This window comes from Chaetomium strumarium (genome assembly GCF_033439665.1).
Source record: "Chaetomium strumarium strain CBS 333.67 chromosome Unknown B0T15scaffold_4, whole genome shotgun sequence".
NCBI classification, from domain to species: domain Eukaryota; kingdom Fungi; phylum Ascomycota; class Sordariomycetes; order Sordariales; family Chaetomiaceae; genus Chaetomium; species Chaetomium strumarium.
Window position 1 is genome coordinate 3,760,018 of NW_026944432.1, and position 15,459 is coordinate 3,775,476.

General features: G+C 58.1%; 4 protein-coding genes and 1 non-coding gene across 5 annotated transcripts; 3 read left to right on the forward strand and 2 right to left on the reverse strand.

Annotated features, from left to right (window-relative positions):
• Positions 1-1,282: 1,282 nt before the first annotated feature.
• Positions 1,283-7,465, reverse strand: B0T15DRAFT_396174 (uncharacterized protein; the record flags this gene model as incomplete). The annotated part of the gene is made up of 2 exons (XM_062864818.1): positions 1,283-4,539; positions 4,594-7,465. The coding sequence occupies 2 exons, from the start codon at positions 7,463-7,465 to the stop codon at positions 1,283-1,285; spliced, it is 6,129 nt and encodes a 2,042-aa protein (XP_062721980.1).
• Positions 7,466-7,799: 334 nt separating this feature from the next.
• B0T15DRAFT_534655 (uncharacterized protein) lies at positions 7,800-12,517 on the forward strand. The gene is made up of 5 exons (XM_062869452.1): positions 7,800-8,379; positions 8,443-8,469; positions 8,529-9,517; positions 9,569-11,279; positions 11,360-12,517. The coding sequence occupies exons 1-5, from the start codon at positions 7,972-7,974 to the stop codon at positions 12,221-12,223; spliced, it is 3,999 nt and encodes a 1,332-aa protein (XP_062721981.1). The 5' UTR covers positions 7,800-7,971; the 3' UTR covers positions 12,224-12,517.
• Positions 12,444-12,528, forward strand: B0T15DRAFT_t130. The gene has a single exon. It is a non-coding gene; the product is annotated as a tRNA-Ala (tRNA).
• Positions 12,529-13,244: 716 nt separating this feature from the next.
• B0T15DRAFT_494313 (glutathione S-transferase-like protein) lies at positions 13,245-14,011 on the forward strand (the record flags this gene model as incomplete). Its single annotated transcript, XM_062867005.1, has 2 exons — positions 13,245-13,298; positions 13,382-14,011. The coding sequence occupies 2 exons, from the start codon at positions 13,245-13,247 to the stop codon at positions 14,009-14,011; spliced, it is 684 nt and encodes a 227-aa protein (XP_062721982.1).
• Positions 14,012-14,568: 557 nt separating this feature from the next.
• B0T15DRAFT_494314 (uncharacterized protein) lies at positions 14,569-14,882 on the reverse strand (the record flags this gene model as incomplete). Its single annotated transcript, XM_062867006.1, has 2 exons — positions 14,569-14,599; positions 14,683-14,882. The coding sequence occupies 2 exons, from the start codon at positions 14,880-14,882 to the stop codon at positions 14,569-14,571; spliced, it is 231 nt and encodes a 76-aa protein (XP_062721983.1).
• Between the last annotated feature and the right edge of the window lie 577 nt (positions 14,883-15,459).

The following is a 15,459-nucleotide window of genomic DNA, read 5'->3' on the forward strand; positions in this document are numbered from 1 at the left end:
GGAGCATTGTACCATCTACAACCCAGGCACTAACCTTAAATTCTCCGGCCTGCCACCATTGCCATGCATTCGACCAGCCATCAATCAGCCCAGCAAACTCAAACAGCCGGTGCCGCCCGCATGCGTTTTTGTACTCCCGAGACACTTGTCAACCGTGAGCAACCAGCATCGCAAGACGGAGAGGCAGAGTGAATGGCCATTCAATTGCAGTTCCAGGCGTTGAACCATTGAACAGAAACGCAGTCTCCGGAGTTCTGCGTTTCGTCCAGACCCGCTCAACGGCTGGTTCGGGGCCTGTGTTGTGACCGCTGACTGATTGACCGTCCCCCGCAGCCTACCACAGTACTATTCCACGGAGGGCACTGTGCATCTCTCTCCCGCATGTCAGTTCGAGTCGCTATCATCAAGCAGAGTTTCCCACGAAAAAAGTGGCAAACTAATAGCGCAGAGCAAGAATGTGGCCCTATGTGCGGATATGTAAGCCCTCGGATTCCGCCGCTGCTCACCCTTTGATTTTCCGGCTCGGGCCCTCGGCGGAAACCGCTGTGCTCTGCTCGTCGAGACCGATTTGTCGTAGCTCGTAACTCGCGAGATGCACAATGTCCTTGCGTCTTTTAATGAAAATGAAGAAGTCTGGCTGATTGGCTTTGGAGTCTCATCGCAATTCCCCCGCAGCAGCCTCGGTCGTCATCTGAATGAAGATCCTGGTCAGACAGCAGTGACGTTTCCAGGTTGTTGGTGATGTGCCGAGCCACTGCCAGCGAATAGCCAAATGAAACAACGACTTTGAGGCATCCTGCTTCGTATGTCCTGCCATTACACTCAGACATTGATATAATCACTGGCCGTTCCAGCCTTATTAAGATGAATTCCTATCCTCCGTGAGAACAGTCAGCTGACAGGCAGGAGCCCGGTTTGTCTGTCCGCCAAGCCGTGACCCGGTGAAATCCGAACTCAAAACTGTACATAGACGGATCTTCGTTGAGCCTGGCAGAGCAACGCGAGACAGGTCCGGGAGATGCATATCGAATTCATAACAGTACGTCGTCATCGAACTCAGATCCTGAGAACGAGAACACGCAAAAAGTTGATGCAGCCTCTCGAAGCGTAGCACACACGACATACCATAGCGAGATATAGTACCCGATCAGGAGCAGTAGCAGAAGTAGAATCCTGTGCACCTTAGGTGAGATGTAAGCTCCTCATATGCATTCCTTCTAATTATCTGCAGAAGCTGGCAAACAGTCTTTTTCTTCATCAACAGCATAAACACCTAAGGTATTCACCCCTCCCGACCAACCAGCCACGCCCTCCCCTTCAACTCCTCAATAGCGCTATCCGTCAACCACCACGGCGGCTGTCCACCCCACACATCCCGGCCCTTCTGCTCTCGCAGCTGCCCCTCCCCCCTCTCAGAATCATGCAGCACCGCGCCAACGCCAACAGAGACCTTTTTCTTACCCTTTCCCGCGCGAGATTTCCTACCACCCTTCGCACCTTTGCTCTTCCCTTTACTCCCCGTAGCAGCCTCATGCTCCGCATCACCTTGTTTCAAACCACTGGTAGCACCATCGGCGGCAAACATCCCCCTCCGCTCGGCCCACTCAAAAAGCAGTCTCAGCCCCAGCAGCCGATCCCTCGACCACGACCCGACATCTAACCCGGCACGCAAGGCCAACCTCGCATCGACAGCTGTCGTCGACCCTAACCCCTCGCCCACGCCGCCGCCCGAACCGAGCCGGTCAAGCACGACGCTGCGCTCCGCCCGCGTGAGGTTCTTCAGCGCATCGAGATGGAATACCCACCCCAACGCCTCCCCGGCCCGATCCACGCCGCTAGCCTCAGCTATGGCACCGCTGCTGCTCCCAAGGGCGCGCAGCGTCGCGGGGAAGGTACTCTCGTGCGCGGGCCGGCGGCGGAGGTAGACGGTCTGGTGGTGCTTGCGGAAGTCATCCCTGAGCTGCGGGCCCTGGGCGAAGTCGAGGGTCAGGTCCCAGTAGCCGAGGGATGCGGCGTCTGTTTCGACGCGGGCGACGTCATCCAGCGGAGGCAGGAGGCAGGGGGTCTGCCGACGAAGGGTCATGGCCTCCGGGTCGGTTGGGGCGGAGGCCGTTTGGGAGGCCGCTGCGACGGCGGAGGGCGAGCCGGGCTGCAGGTGGATGGTGATGGGGATATTGATCGGTTGGGCGGTGGCGAGATCCTTGGCGACGAGGCAGCGTGGCTCGGTCGCTAAGACCCAGAAGTGGCGGAAGGCTTGCAGATGCGAGCGGTTGTCCCGGACGTTAACTGGGAATAAGGGGTAGAAGGCGACGAGGAGAGCGGCAACAGCGAGGTTGCTCGTGCCAAAGGTCGCGGTGCCACAGCCGAGGAACAGCGCGCCGATGGCAAGGTGGGCGGCGAGATGGCTGCCGTAGGTGGTGTTGGTGTCGTCTCTGCCGTGGAGTGCACGCAGCCGACGGAGCACGGGGATATCCCCAGTCCCTGCCATCACCGTTGCGCAGGAGAGAGCTACTAAGTCCATGCACATGCGCGCATTGTTTCGAGCCAACTCGCTGTCGAAGTTGCTGACAGGAATGCGGACGATGCGCATAAACTGGTCGAGATAATGGATGAGCAAGTCCCGAACCCTGACGTTGGCCGACCCGGCGAAGCGTAGGCCGAGCGCGAAGCACAGCCCAGCAAGGATCGAGAAGAGAGGGAGATCCCGGCTCTGCAACCTATCCACTTTGATGAGTTGGTGCCGTGTTCTGTACTCAGCTGGAAGGCCATCTCGGATCCAGTCAAACGTGGGGTCAACCTCCTTCCAGAGGATGAGATTCTTCGCAACCGTGCGCAAGAGCAGAATGTCAGGCCGAACGTAGTCAAACTGCAGGATCGTGTCCGGGACGTCGATTTTGCGTGCCACAATGTGGTCCTCCGACTTCATGTAAATGAGCGCGATGGCTACCACGGCACCGGGCGCCGACCAGTCGAGGACGTGTACAAGCTCCACCCTCTTCGTAGCTGTGGCCATGGTGAGCAGCTTTTCCGTCAGGTGCATATCCCGCAAGCCCCTCAGGTCGCCTCCTGTGCCGAGGTTGATAAAGCCCAGGGCAAAGCCGGCCGCGAGACGGTAGCTTTCGTCGCGGATGCACTCTTCTCCTTCCTCGCCCTCGCCAACATGCTCAATTTCCGATAGCATGATCTCGCTCATACGCCGGTGTTGGCTGTTGTAGTAAAGCAACCCAATGCCCATGACACCGGTGCTCTGGGTGGCTGTGGAGAGGTTCAGGTCGGCAGCGCCTCGAGGCAACATACGGGTAACGTGGACAGAAAGGAGGCGGGTCATGAGGGCGTCCATGGTGCCGAGATATGACGCTGCTAGGCCAAGTAGCAGGCCGATGGTGGTCATGGTATGCTTGGGCGTCAGGTACTTGAAGGCCACCCATTTCGCGACCGACTTGAGGTGGCCGTTCAGCCCAAGGGCAAGCAGGAAGCCGGCGTGGCGGTTGCTGAGGTCCTGCCCCGGCTTGTTGTACAAGATCCAGGACGTGTCGATGCCCTTGGCCTGCGGCGATATTGCAAGGCCACCGGCGACGCCTTGGTGGAAGAATGCCCAGTTGATCTTCTCCTCGGGGAACAGGCTCTTGTCCACGCTCACCGTGTTGTTAATTGGCCTGACGAGGCACGTAAGATTGAACCCTGGAATCTGGAACTTCTGGGTCAGTAGCGGGTAGCGGAGGCCGAAGTACAGAAGGCCACGGCCCGCGGGGATAGCCAGGGTGCTGGTCGCAATCGTAGTAACCAGCTCTTTCTGTCGCTCTAGGTATTCGGCCTCGGTCCACCCCGGCTTGGAATCCAGCCGAACAACGCGGTTCTTCACGGTCGATAGCAGGCTTTGCGCTTCGTTTAGTCTCCTATCCTCTCTGAACAGCGAGCGAACAACGGCTTGGCGCTCTGCAGCCCCCGTCTCCTCGACATGCTCGTTTAACCCATCGAGATGCTGGCACAGCATGCGGAAATCCCACCTTGCCTCATGAGAAGGCGCCTCGGTGAATATTAGCAGGCGTTCGCGCATGGACACACTGTTGATACTTACGTTGACCTCGCAAGGGAGCGCTTGCCAGGTCTTTCTGGGTTGCAGCAGACCGCTCATGTCCGTGCGGCCGACAAGTGCAAGGAGATCCTCTGGCCATGAGGGCGGAGGGCTTGGCTGACAGATGGAGATAACGTCTTGCAAGGCCGTGAGAATCGCTTCCGGTAGGGTCTCAAGGACCTGAGGGGTAAAGCCACACTCGTGCATGGCCACCACTGCTTCATAGCGGTTGTTCGATGAACCAAGACGCGCGAAGAATTTCTCAAACATCACGGTGCGAGGCATGAGGCTAACCCAGAGTTGCTCCCGCACCCTCCCTCCGAGCGGATCGCGAGCCGAAGCCGCATACAGGTCGGATAATGTAGGAAACTCGGCGCCGCGGCCGGTGGCAAGGTGCCCCTGAATCCAACTCAAGACGCAGTAATCAGACGGAGGCTCGGCCAGCCCGGTCACGACAAACGGAACTAAATCAACGGTCAGCGTCCCAATGCGATCCTCGGAAGCTAGACTGGACGTACCCAAGTCCTGTGCTGAAGTTGGCTCTGCCTGCGCGCCCAACGCATAGACAGTCTCGTACCGTTGCCAGCCGAGCCACTTCGAGAGTTGGAAGAGGATTGCTTTCAGATCGCTTTGTCCCGGCGACGTGTCCTCCGACGACATAACATCGAGCTTCTGTTCCTCGATGAGGAGGTGCAGGGCGAGGAATATGCTCCAGGCCGCCATATCACGAGGATTGCCGATCCTGCTTAGGGCCGTTGGCAGGTATCCTTCGAAGCCAAACGCCGACAACCCGCCTGCGGAAGCCATCCACCCCTTCGCGAGGCCGACGTGGAAGGGAATGAAAGCACCTGAGGGCCAGCCCTCCTCATTACGGGTATTCGACGCGTCAGCGACACCGTCGAGCAGCCACTGCCACGCCTTGCCGCGCATCCATGCAGGGCAGGCCGACGAGTTCGGGGCTTCGCGCAGTTGCATCATCTCCCACTTACTCTTCGCGGCCGGCCTTATGGTCTCGGTGACAAGCGTCCGCAGAGAGGTCTCACTGTTGTGCCCGAGAACCAGGAAGCTTGATAAGAGCAGAATCACCACGGCCGACCATTCCATGTCGGCAATTGGATGCTCGAGCCCTCGCAGCTGCATCTCTTGGAGCCATTGCATGACATGCCACCACCCAGCTACCAATCTATCCGCGTATGAAGCGTGGAGGACACTTCGACAGATGTCGAGGATCTTGCGCACCTGTGGTGCCGTGGGCTGTAGCTGGATTCTGACCCGATGGTATCTCCCTTCTCTGTCTCGAAGATCAACCACGCCGCGGGAGCTAGAGTGGCATAGTGACTCTATCTGAGTCCCGGTCAAGTCAAAGCCAGCAGGTGGGTGTCCCCGAACTGTAGTGCCGGTTCTGTAGCTACCCGGATACTCGAGACTGCTTGGCCTCTCGACGTACAGCACGGGCAGGTTTACTGTAGTGACCTTTCCCCATGGGGATTGCAAGCTGAGTCCCCTGTCACCGCTCCTGTCTTCTGACATTATCATGATGGTTTCGTATCCATCGGAAATCTTACACGAGTCAACAACACTCTGGACCCTCCTAGGCTCGCTAGGGATGATGTTGAAGTCGTCCAGAATTGACGAATTCTTGGACTTAATGTTGGGCGGCGTCCGCCCTTCAGTCTGTTCAATGTGAAGGCTTAGAAGTTGTAGTCTCTTATCGACGGGGTCTTGGATAGCGACCAAAAGCAGCGGTCGGCCCTGGTCATCGGCCGCGGTTGGCGGGCCGGCGAGGATGAACACTTTGGCCTGGGTTCTGGCGGGTTTGCTGGACAGTGAGTATCGAACATTGGTGGTGTCCATGCTAACGCTCTGGACTTTTGTGAGCAGCATCTCGTGGGCGAGACCGTCAAAGTCATGGTCGTCGAGGCCCATGTTATGGAATCCTTCGAAGTCACCCCCGGCACGCAGCTCTTCTAGTAGGTTGTCAACTGGTGGCTCGGACAGGTGGTTGACGCTACGATTGAAGTTGAAAGGTCCACCAAAGCTCGGTCCGCCATAGCCGCTGCTCAAACGGGGCCGCTGGCTGCCGTGAGACTCAGCCCGTCTCCCCCCATGGCCAGGATGGATTGGTTGCTCGGCGAACGTCGCTCTGTCTTGAGAGGCGGACAGGTCGGCCCGGGCTAGCAGCGAGCTCACTCGTCGCGACTGTCTGCGGGTGGCATCATTGCCCTTCTCCGGATCCAGGGAGCTCAGTGCCTTTTCGAGCGCCTTGTCTTTATCCTCCGCCTTGGCGCCTTTTCTTGTCTTCTTAACCGGAAGAGGTGCTCCAAAGCTCTCTCTTACCGATGGATGAACGGGCGTCGCCGCGCCGCTTGCCAGGCCTGGTGCCATGGAACTCCGCCTCCGGGATGGCTTAGGCTTTCTCTTTTTCTGTGCTCCCAAGAACGGATCTTCATTTTGGAGGTAGCCAAGCCGCCAGATGGTGTATGTGTTTGCTTCGCGGTTGACTGTGACTGCGATGGTGAGCTCGCTTGATCCTGCTCCTCCAGAACGTGGTACCTTGACGGCCTCGATGTGCAGTATCTCTTCAGAAGGATTGAGAAAGCAGGGTCCAGTGGAGGCTTTCCGGCCTTTCCCGGTTCTTGGCCTTTCGGCCTCGGTCACTACCAATCCAAGCTCAAGCAGCGGATCCGTCAGACAAACCAGACGGGGCCAGTGGCTGTCATTTGCCTCGATGGGATGCTGCCACATATTCTGCAAGGTCAGGCTCTGGCGTAACGGCAGCACTTTCAAGTTACCCAGCCCTTCGGTGGAGAATTCGGTGACGCTCCGATCGTGATTCCGCTGGGGCGGTTGGGAGATGAACGAGGCAGGAGGCACTTTCGGGAACCTTAGCGACACTGACGCCCCGTCAACTCGCGGTTTGCGCTGAATTACCACACCGCGAGGGCCTGCACAGGCCGACTCGACCTCAAATGGCATGTGGACTACATGGCTGGTTCCCGAAAGGAAGTATATGTGCGCTTGTGACTTGAGGAAGACGACCAGCGCTCTGGACAGCGCAGCCCTGTCAGAAGTGCTCTTAGGGCGCCCCTCAGCGGGCGAACCGACGTCCGGACCATCGGCGGAGAATGGGAAGTAAGCCAGGAGCGCTTGCGTGACGGATTCCCTCTCCGGGTCGAACTTGAAGCTCTTTCTGAATATGCCCCCTCGCGACCAAATCACGCAGTCGCGGGTGGTAAGAAGCTCGTCTTCGTACTCGCGGCCGTCCTCCTTGCTGACTATGACCTCCCAAGTGTAAGAGCTCGTGGGCGGATTCGGGGGCAAGATTCCCTCCTCAATCGCATGTCGCAGTCCAATGGGTTGTTGCAGGCCAAGAGACTTGACTGAAGCCATCGCTGGACGCCTATACCGAAAATCGACCAGGGGGTGTCAGCGAAGAATCGGTCGGGGCCATGTCGCTCAGAGCCGGACGTTGCAGAATTGACGACGAAGCCTGGGCCACAGCGAACAAAGAGGTTGCGTTTGGCACCTTAAGCACTGCATTTACTGCATTTGGGAACGAAACCATTGCATCGGTGGAAGGCGCGTCCACGGCATGTTTGATCGCGGATCCATGGATGCTGTTGCCCCGCCGATCGTGGGGCAGACCCAACCTGGAAAGTCGATTGGCTGGAGCTTGCCGCGCCCCTGCACCTTTGGAGTTGTTAGTGACTCCGGCGTGGTTAGCCTGAGCTCTGACGTAGCTCTCACCAAACAAACCACCCGGCCTTGGGCTCAAGCTTCGGAAGCCGCAACTGTCTGCAGCAACATTGGACCTGAAAGCTCGGTTTTTGTGCAACCCGGTGAATCCGCGCCACACCTCAATACGCCATGAAGGTGTCTCTGTCGTCCGCATCAACATGACGGAAAGTTCGCCACGACCCGGCGACGACGAAACACACAATGCGACGACCGAACAGAGCTCCAACACCGAACCTCTGACTGACCGAGGCATCAGAGGCACCAGCACGACAGAATCAGAGTCTCCCAATTGCGACAGGACTGGCTCGGGCGACCGCGAGGACAAGGACAATGCATCTGAGGTAACGGTAGAGGGGCCTAGCAGAGGAGTAGGGAATGGCGGTGACGATGATGGAGAGGAGGACGGGGATGAGGAACAAGACGAAATGGACGATGAGGAGGAGGACGACGAAGAAGAAGAAGACGAAGAGCCGAAGCTGAAGTACGCACGGCTAACCCAGCATCTTGGCCCTGTCTACCGGAATGGCGATGCGACAAGTGCATTTCTTGTCGCAGGGGACAAGATGGTCCGGATACCCCAACACTCCATGCTTTTCTTGGTCCTCCGCACCTACTGACCTGACTCACAGATTGTCGGGACTCACAATGGCAACATCGTCAGTCACGCCCCGCTGCTCCTGTCATGTCTCCCACTAACCTTGCTTATGTGCTACAGCATGTCGTCGAGCTACCCGCGTTCCAATCGTTACGTGTGTACCACGCGCATTCCGCGTCCGTAACTTCCGTCTCGATATCTCCGTTTTCTCCTCCCTTGCCCAGTGCCGCCATGCCCGAGGCTGCCGTGAAATCAGTTCCAAACAGTCCCCTACGGCCGGCGACCAGCACCTCCGAGAGCCATGCATCCCCAGCTGCTGCCTCCCGGAGGCCCAAGGAGCAGCACGTCGTACCAAACACGCCGTCGAACAATATCCACATCGCAACATCGTCGATGGATGGCAATATTTGTGTGCAGTCACTGGTCGATGTCAAGGATGTCTCGCTGCGGAACTTTGCCCGCCCCGTGCAGGCAGTCGCTCTCTCGCCGGAGTACAAGAACGATAGGATGTACTTGTCCGGCGGACTGGCAGGCCAGCTCATACTGACCGTCGGTGCGCCAACTGGGCGGAGCACGGCCATGACCACTGGAGCCACGGCGCAAGCTGCCGGCTGGTTGGGCAGCATGGTTGGGGCAGGCAGCGGTAAGGACACCGTTTTACACTCGGGCGAGGGTACCATCAACACGATCAAGTGGTCTTTGTCGGGAAGATACGTGGCCTGGCTAAACGAGCACGGCATCAAGATCATGCGCACTAAGCTCCATCTCGAGCATGCCGACGCTGAGGACGCGTGGCAGCGTATCGGCCATATCGACAGGCCACAGACGAGTGAGTGGGAGACGATGGCCAGCGTGTGGAAGGGCAGGGCCGAGTGGATAGATGAGCAAGCGGTGGAGCCGGACGAGACCAGCGGGGATCATCGTGAGGGTGTGTTCTCCCCTGCAGCTGAGAGTCTTAAACAACAGCAGATTAGGGGCAGCAAGAAGATCGAGCGGCTGCTCGTGGGGTGGGGAGGCACTATCTGGATCATCCACGTTCATCCAGGCGGTATTGGCACAGGAAAGAATGCCGGGGAGAGGTCCGCTGGACGGGCAGAAATTGTAAAAATGTAGGTGACCGGAATCTCTCTCTGTTCTCTGGCTCGTCGCTGACCCTCTAGACTTCGCATGGATTGCATCATTTCCGGCATTTCGTTATATACCCAGAACCTGTTACTGGTTCTCGCGTACTGCTTACCCGAGGAGGAGGAGGAAGAGGAAGACGAGGGCACGCAACCATCGGGGGTTCACAGACAGACCTTATCCGAGAGCTCTATCGGGAGCGGCGGCCCCCGAGGAGGCATTCCGCGCAAGCAAAATGCCCAGCCACCTGAGTTGCGGCTCATTGACCTGTCATCGCAAGCGGAGGTGGACAAGGACGGATTGAGCATCAGCCGCTTTGAGAGGTTGTCGTCCAATGACTATCACCTGGGTATCCTGCCCGCCCGCAATGCTGCTGCCGCGGCTTCCTCTCGCGGTGCGCTGGAGACACTCGCGGGACTAGGCACTGATGTGCTCAACGCTGCGCTCAACCCTATGTCCCTGTTCAGCTCCGCGGCGAGCGTCATGAGCAAAGGCAGTGACGGGGCGTCCGGGGCGAATGTCACCCCGGCTACGGGGCGATCTGGACGCATTTCGGTACATCCGCATCTCCTCAAACCCGGGATCAAGATCTTCATCCATAGCCCCTACGACTGTGTGCTGTCAACGAGGCGAGATCTGAGCGACCATCTGGCGTGGCTGTTAGACCACCAGCAGTACCAGCAAGCATGGGAGTTGGTTGACCAGCATCCCGAGATCATGTCCACAGCTCCCGATGTCAGTCCCGCTTCCCCACAACAGACCCAGAGCACCGACGACTTCTACGATGACACAGCGTCGGCCGCCGAGGGCATGCGGTCCTTCTACTCTTCTGCGGAGAAGGAAAAGCGACGGATTGGCGAGCTCTGGATACAGGACCTCGTTGAGGCCGGCGACTGGACAAGGGCGGGACAGATTTGTGGAAAGGTCCTCGGCACGCCTGACCGATGGGAGAAATGGGTGTGGACGTTCGCCGGGGCGAAGAAGTTTGATGAGGTTGCCAATTACATACCCACCGAACGCACACGGCCGCCGTTGAAGGGGACTATTTACGAGGTCATGCTCGGGCATTATATCCAAACGAACAAGCCCCGGTTCCGGGAGCTGTTGGAGCGATGGTCGCCGGATCTCTATGATGCGGGTGCGATCACCGCGGCCCTGGAGGATCAGCTCAAATTCCGGGATGTGCGCGAAGACAGCGTTGAGGACGGCGAAGTCGGGCGAGACTGGCGCATTGTCATGGAGAGCCTGGCCAAGTTGCACGAGGCCAACGGCAGGAATCGCGAGGCGCTGAAATGCCACATCCGGCTCCAAGACGCCGATTCGGCGATGCGCTTGATCAAGGAGGGCCACCTCGCGGATGCGGTAGCGGACGACATCCCGAGCTTCATTGGCTTGCGCGTGCCGCAAGATCGCGTTGGGAAGATGAGCCACGCTGAGCTGGAGGAGGCCACGGCGGAGGCCATCTCTCTACTCGTAGACGAGGCCCAGCACGGCCTAGTGAGGCCCGAGGTTGTCATTACGCAGCTGCAGGAGAAGAAGCTGGATGCCTACACCTTCTTCTACCTTCGGGGTCTGTGGCGCGGAGAGGGCATGCACGAGCATTCGGGCGAGTCGCACGCCCGCCTCGTTACCGATAGTCAAACGCTAGTGGATCAATTTGCCGACCTCACTGTGCACCTCTTCGCCGTCTACGACCAGTCCCTGCTCATGGACTTCCTCAAGACTTCAACCGCGTACGCGTTCGAGAAGGTATATCTCCTCGCCCCCTCGTTCCCGAGTTGATACCATTTCCTCTGGTACTAACCCGCATCCCCCTTCCTATTCCCTAGGCCGCCCAAGAATGCGAAGCCCTGAACTACATCCCGGAGCTCGTCTACCTGTACTCTAAGACCGGGCAGACAAAACGCGCGCTCTACCTTATCATCGACCGCCTCGCCGACGTCAGCCGCGCCATCGCCTTCGCCAAGGAGCAGGACGACCCGGACCTGTGGGAGGACCTGCTGGCCTACAGCATGGACAAGCCGCGCTTCATCCGCGCGCTGCTCGAGGAGGTCGGCACCGCCATCAACCCCATCACGCTGGTGCGGCGCATCCCCGAGGGCCTGGAGATCGAGGGCTTGCGCGAGGGGCTGAAGCATATCATGAAGGAGCACGAGATCCAGTACAGCATCTGCGAGGGCGTGGCGCGGGTGTTGCGCAGCGAGGTCGCGGCCGCGCAGGGACTTTTGCGGGCGGGCCAGAGAAAGGGGGTCAAGTTCGAGGTCGTTGCTCCTCCTCCTCCTCCCCCTCACGCGGATGGTGGACCGCGCGGGGATGCTGCTGCCGCGGCCGAGAAGGCGAACGGGGACGCGACGAAGCCGTCACTGCCACCGCGCCCCACCACCACCACCAAGGCGAGGAAGTGGACGCCTGGACACTGCGCCGAGTGTCTCGAGCCGTTTGTCGAGTGGGAGGACGACACGCTGGTGGGGTTCGCGTGCGGACACGTCTTCCACCTGGCCCATCTGCTCCAGAGACTGCACCCCGGCCAGAAGCAGGAGGCCGACGATGCGCTGCTCAACGGGCTTGATGCCGACCAGAGGTTCCTGTCGTCGGCGCATCTCATTGGGGCCAAGGTCACACATGCCAGGCTGCTCAGGGATCGCATTGCTGGGGGGTGTCCGGTTTGCGTGGCGCGGGAGGAGGACATGTAGCGGCGGAGAGGCGCCCCTTTTGGGACGCGGTGGTCGAGATTTGGCATAGGTATTCTGGGGCGCAGCCGCTGTACATATTGGCGTGTACATAACTTAGTGGAAGGGGGCCTGGTTCCTGACCTACAACAATAACAGAGAGGTGTCCGAACACTCCTCAGCTCGGGCTGCCGTCATGAGTCGCACCATCGAGCCTCCACCTCAACAACATCACCATTACCAAGGGCGTGTGGCTCAGTTGGTAGAGCGTTCGCTTAGCATACTGTCTTGTATGCGAAAGGTCCTGGGTTCGATTCCCAGCTCGTCCAAAACAGCCCCCACATGGGGTTATCAGGTGTTATTTTTGCCCCTGAGTTGGCCTGTTTATCACATTCAACTTAGGTTTCTCGTTTTTGGTGACTCTCCGGGGGGTTGCACTGCATAACGTTACAGGAAGCTCGCGGCTCTTCTGTTTCTCCCGAGTTGCCGCGTTGCTGGGGTCTGCGACCAACCACTATGGTCCTTGATTTGTAAGACTCGTCAAAAGGAACCGATAATTTTGTGTTTCCTGACGAATCCACTATCCATCCCACTCCACATGTCCACTTCCCTAGCTGGCACCTTTTCCCGACTTTCGTCCCGCTGGCAGTGGAATGTTCGAGAAAATGGGAGTTGCAGTAGACCGGTTCCTGAGACGTGCCCATTGGAGGGTGCCGTGGTGGTCATGAAGTGCCGTTGAAAGGACTGGGAGGTGGAGTCCGACGGTCTAGAGAAAGCCCGCTTTTTGAGTTTGAAGGGATGTTGGAAGGAGGGGTCTGTTGCTACTCTAGTGTCGCGATGGCCCAAGGATGTTCACTCTAGATCTTGCAAAGAGGAGAGGGGGCTAGGGGGGATGCGGCCCATTTAAGGGCGGCGGTTTACCCCCAGAATGCTTTCTTGTAGATGTTGTCATCTCCTCTCCTGAGCACGCAATCGAACCAACTCTCTCTTTCACTCCTACTCAACAACATCCTTACACATCTACCTACCCTACCGTTCATTCACCATGGCTCCGTTCGGCAAGATCTACAGCTACCCCAACAATCCCAGGGTCCAGCGGGTAAGAAGACTTCACCCCCCCCCCCCTCTCCCCTTCTAATAACCCACCTATATTTTTCGATGCCTTCTAATATTACTACGCAGGTGCAAGCCCTCGCGGCCATGAACGGGCTCGAGGTGGAGACGGTGGCCGACTTCCAGATGGGCGTGACCAACCAGACGCCCGAGTTCCTTGCCAAGTTCCCGCTGGGCAAGGTCCCGGCCTTCGAGTCGGCCGACGGCACCTTCTTCCTGACGGAGAGCCAGGCGATCGCGCGGTACGTGGCCGAGAGCGGGCCGCGGGCCGACGAGCTGCTGGGGCGCGACCCCCGGGAGCGCGCGCTGATCGAGCAGTGGGCCTGCTTCGCCGAGCAGGAGCTCGTGGGCAACATGCTGCCGGCCGTGCTGATGTGCGTGGCCAAGTTCTGGCCCTTCGACCAGGCCGCCTACGACCGCAGCCTGAGCGTGCTGGAGCGCGCCGTCAAGCGCGTCGACGTGGCGCTGCAGGGCGGCGCGCCGGGCAAGAAGTTCCTCGTCGGCGACCGCCTCACCTTCGCCGACGTCATGGTCGTCGGCGCGCTGCACATCGCCGCCAAGTATGTCGTCGACGCCGACATGCGCAAGGAGGCCCCCGCCGTGGAGCCGTACGTGCGCGCCGTGCTGGAGGTGCCCGAGATGAAGCAGTACTTTGGCGAGCTGGAGCTGTGCGAGACCCGTGTTGGCAAGCCGGAGTGATATCGGATCGGTCGGATGGATGGTTGCTCAAAATATACCCCCCCTTTCTGAATATACACTTGAATAGACTTTTGGGATAGCCGGCGGGGAAAGAGAAATGCATTAGCTACTGGTTTGTTAGACTATGTCGAATTCGAGATGAGTAGTAATGACCAGGTACTTGAAGTCCCTGGAATGTTCTCTCTCGTGATATAAGAGGAAGCCATCCAACAATAACACCATGGCTTATTATTATTAGCGGCCGGTAAGCAGCGCAATTGTGAATACTGTCATTATCGAACCAACCGGCGAAGGCGTCAGTTCGATGAGCCTTGCATTCTGATCTGGGACTCAAGTCTCGATACGAGAAGATGAGAACTCACTAGCGGTAACGAGAATATCACTTTCTTTCAATGCTTGTTCATGTTTCATTGTCTCATAGCAATCATCTAGGTGATACAAGTAATATTGTATAAGTCGCATCTCGCGAGTCCCAGTAGACAATTGCCCGCAAAATCTAAAGCCGAACATTCCCAAAACGCCATCCCCATCATACAAGTATACTCCATGCGCACTGCTTAGTTGGAGATCTTGGAGCTGACTTTCTTGCTATTGTTCCCAACTCCTGTTAGCATCTCCTTCTCTCCCAATTTACCCACTGGCCCCTGCCGTAGGTAAGAGGGTGCACATACCCAGTAGCCTTCTCGAAGGCACCACGGGCACCGTCGGTGATCTTCTCGGCGGTGTCGGGGTTGACGTGTCCGAACTTCTTGGCGCCGGCATCAAAGGCCTTGTCGCCCATGTCGTTGTGCTGGCCGGCGTTGGAAGCGCCCATGGCGCCCGGGTTGTTGCCAAGAGCAGAGCCGCCCGCGGGGTTGGTGATGTTGTTCATGTTTGATGGAAGGGTGTTGTGGATGGTCTAAAATTGTGTCGGTTGAAATGGGCGAGTGTGATAGTTTTGCAAGTTGGTGGTTTGATGTTGCACAGTGATGTGGTGATGCTGAGTGAGGTGACTAGGCGCAGGGTATTATATACACCTGGCAGCCGCAATTACATCAGCTTGTGTCACTGAATGAACACCAATTGTGTCTCCATCAATGCGCCTTTCAAGCAAGGCACCAAGTCGTGTCGTTGATCGGCAGGACCCTGCTTGGCAGCGGCACCTTTACCTACGTCATCGCGACGGTTGCGGTGTTTCGTGTTGCAGCCATTGCTGCTGGCAGCGACGGCACTCAGCTTGAGACCAGCTTAAACTTGGCCCACTGATCTGAATAGGTAGACAAGGTAAGGTGTCGGGAAAAAGCCAATACACAAACCACTATTGCCGATCGCCAAAAGGTTGAACCCACATCGGAGTCGACGCCTCCCCTCGCTCCTGTTGTTCAACGTTGCGTGAGGCCAGTCTGCATTGTTCGGGATGGCAATGGCAGAATAGACCTCACCGATCCTCAAACTGCCATCACTGGTGA

What these genes read in the sequence shown, in the direction of transcription:
- B0T15DRAFT_534655 (XM_062869452.1), top strand. Translation starts at nt 7,972, where the DNA reads ATGACGGAAAGTTCGCCACGACCCGGCGACGACGAAACACACAATGCG. An exon ending in GGACTCACAATGGCAACATC is followed by an intron (nt 8,470 to 8,528) that starts GTCAGTCACGCC and finishes TATGTGCTACAG; the next exon opens with CATGTCGTCGAGCTACCCGC. An exon ending in CGGGCAGAAATTGTAAAAAT is followed by an intron (nt 9,518 to 9,568) that starts GTAGGTGACCGG and finishes CTGACCCTCTAG; the next exon opens with ACTTCGCATGGATTGCATCA.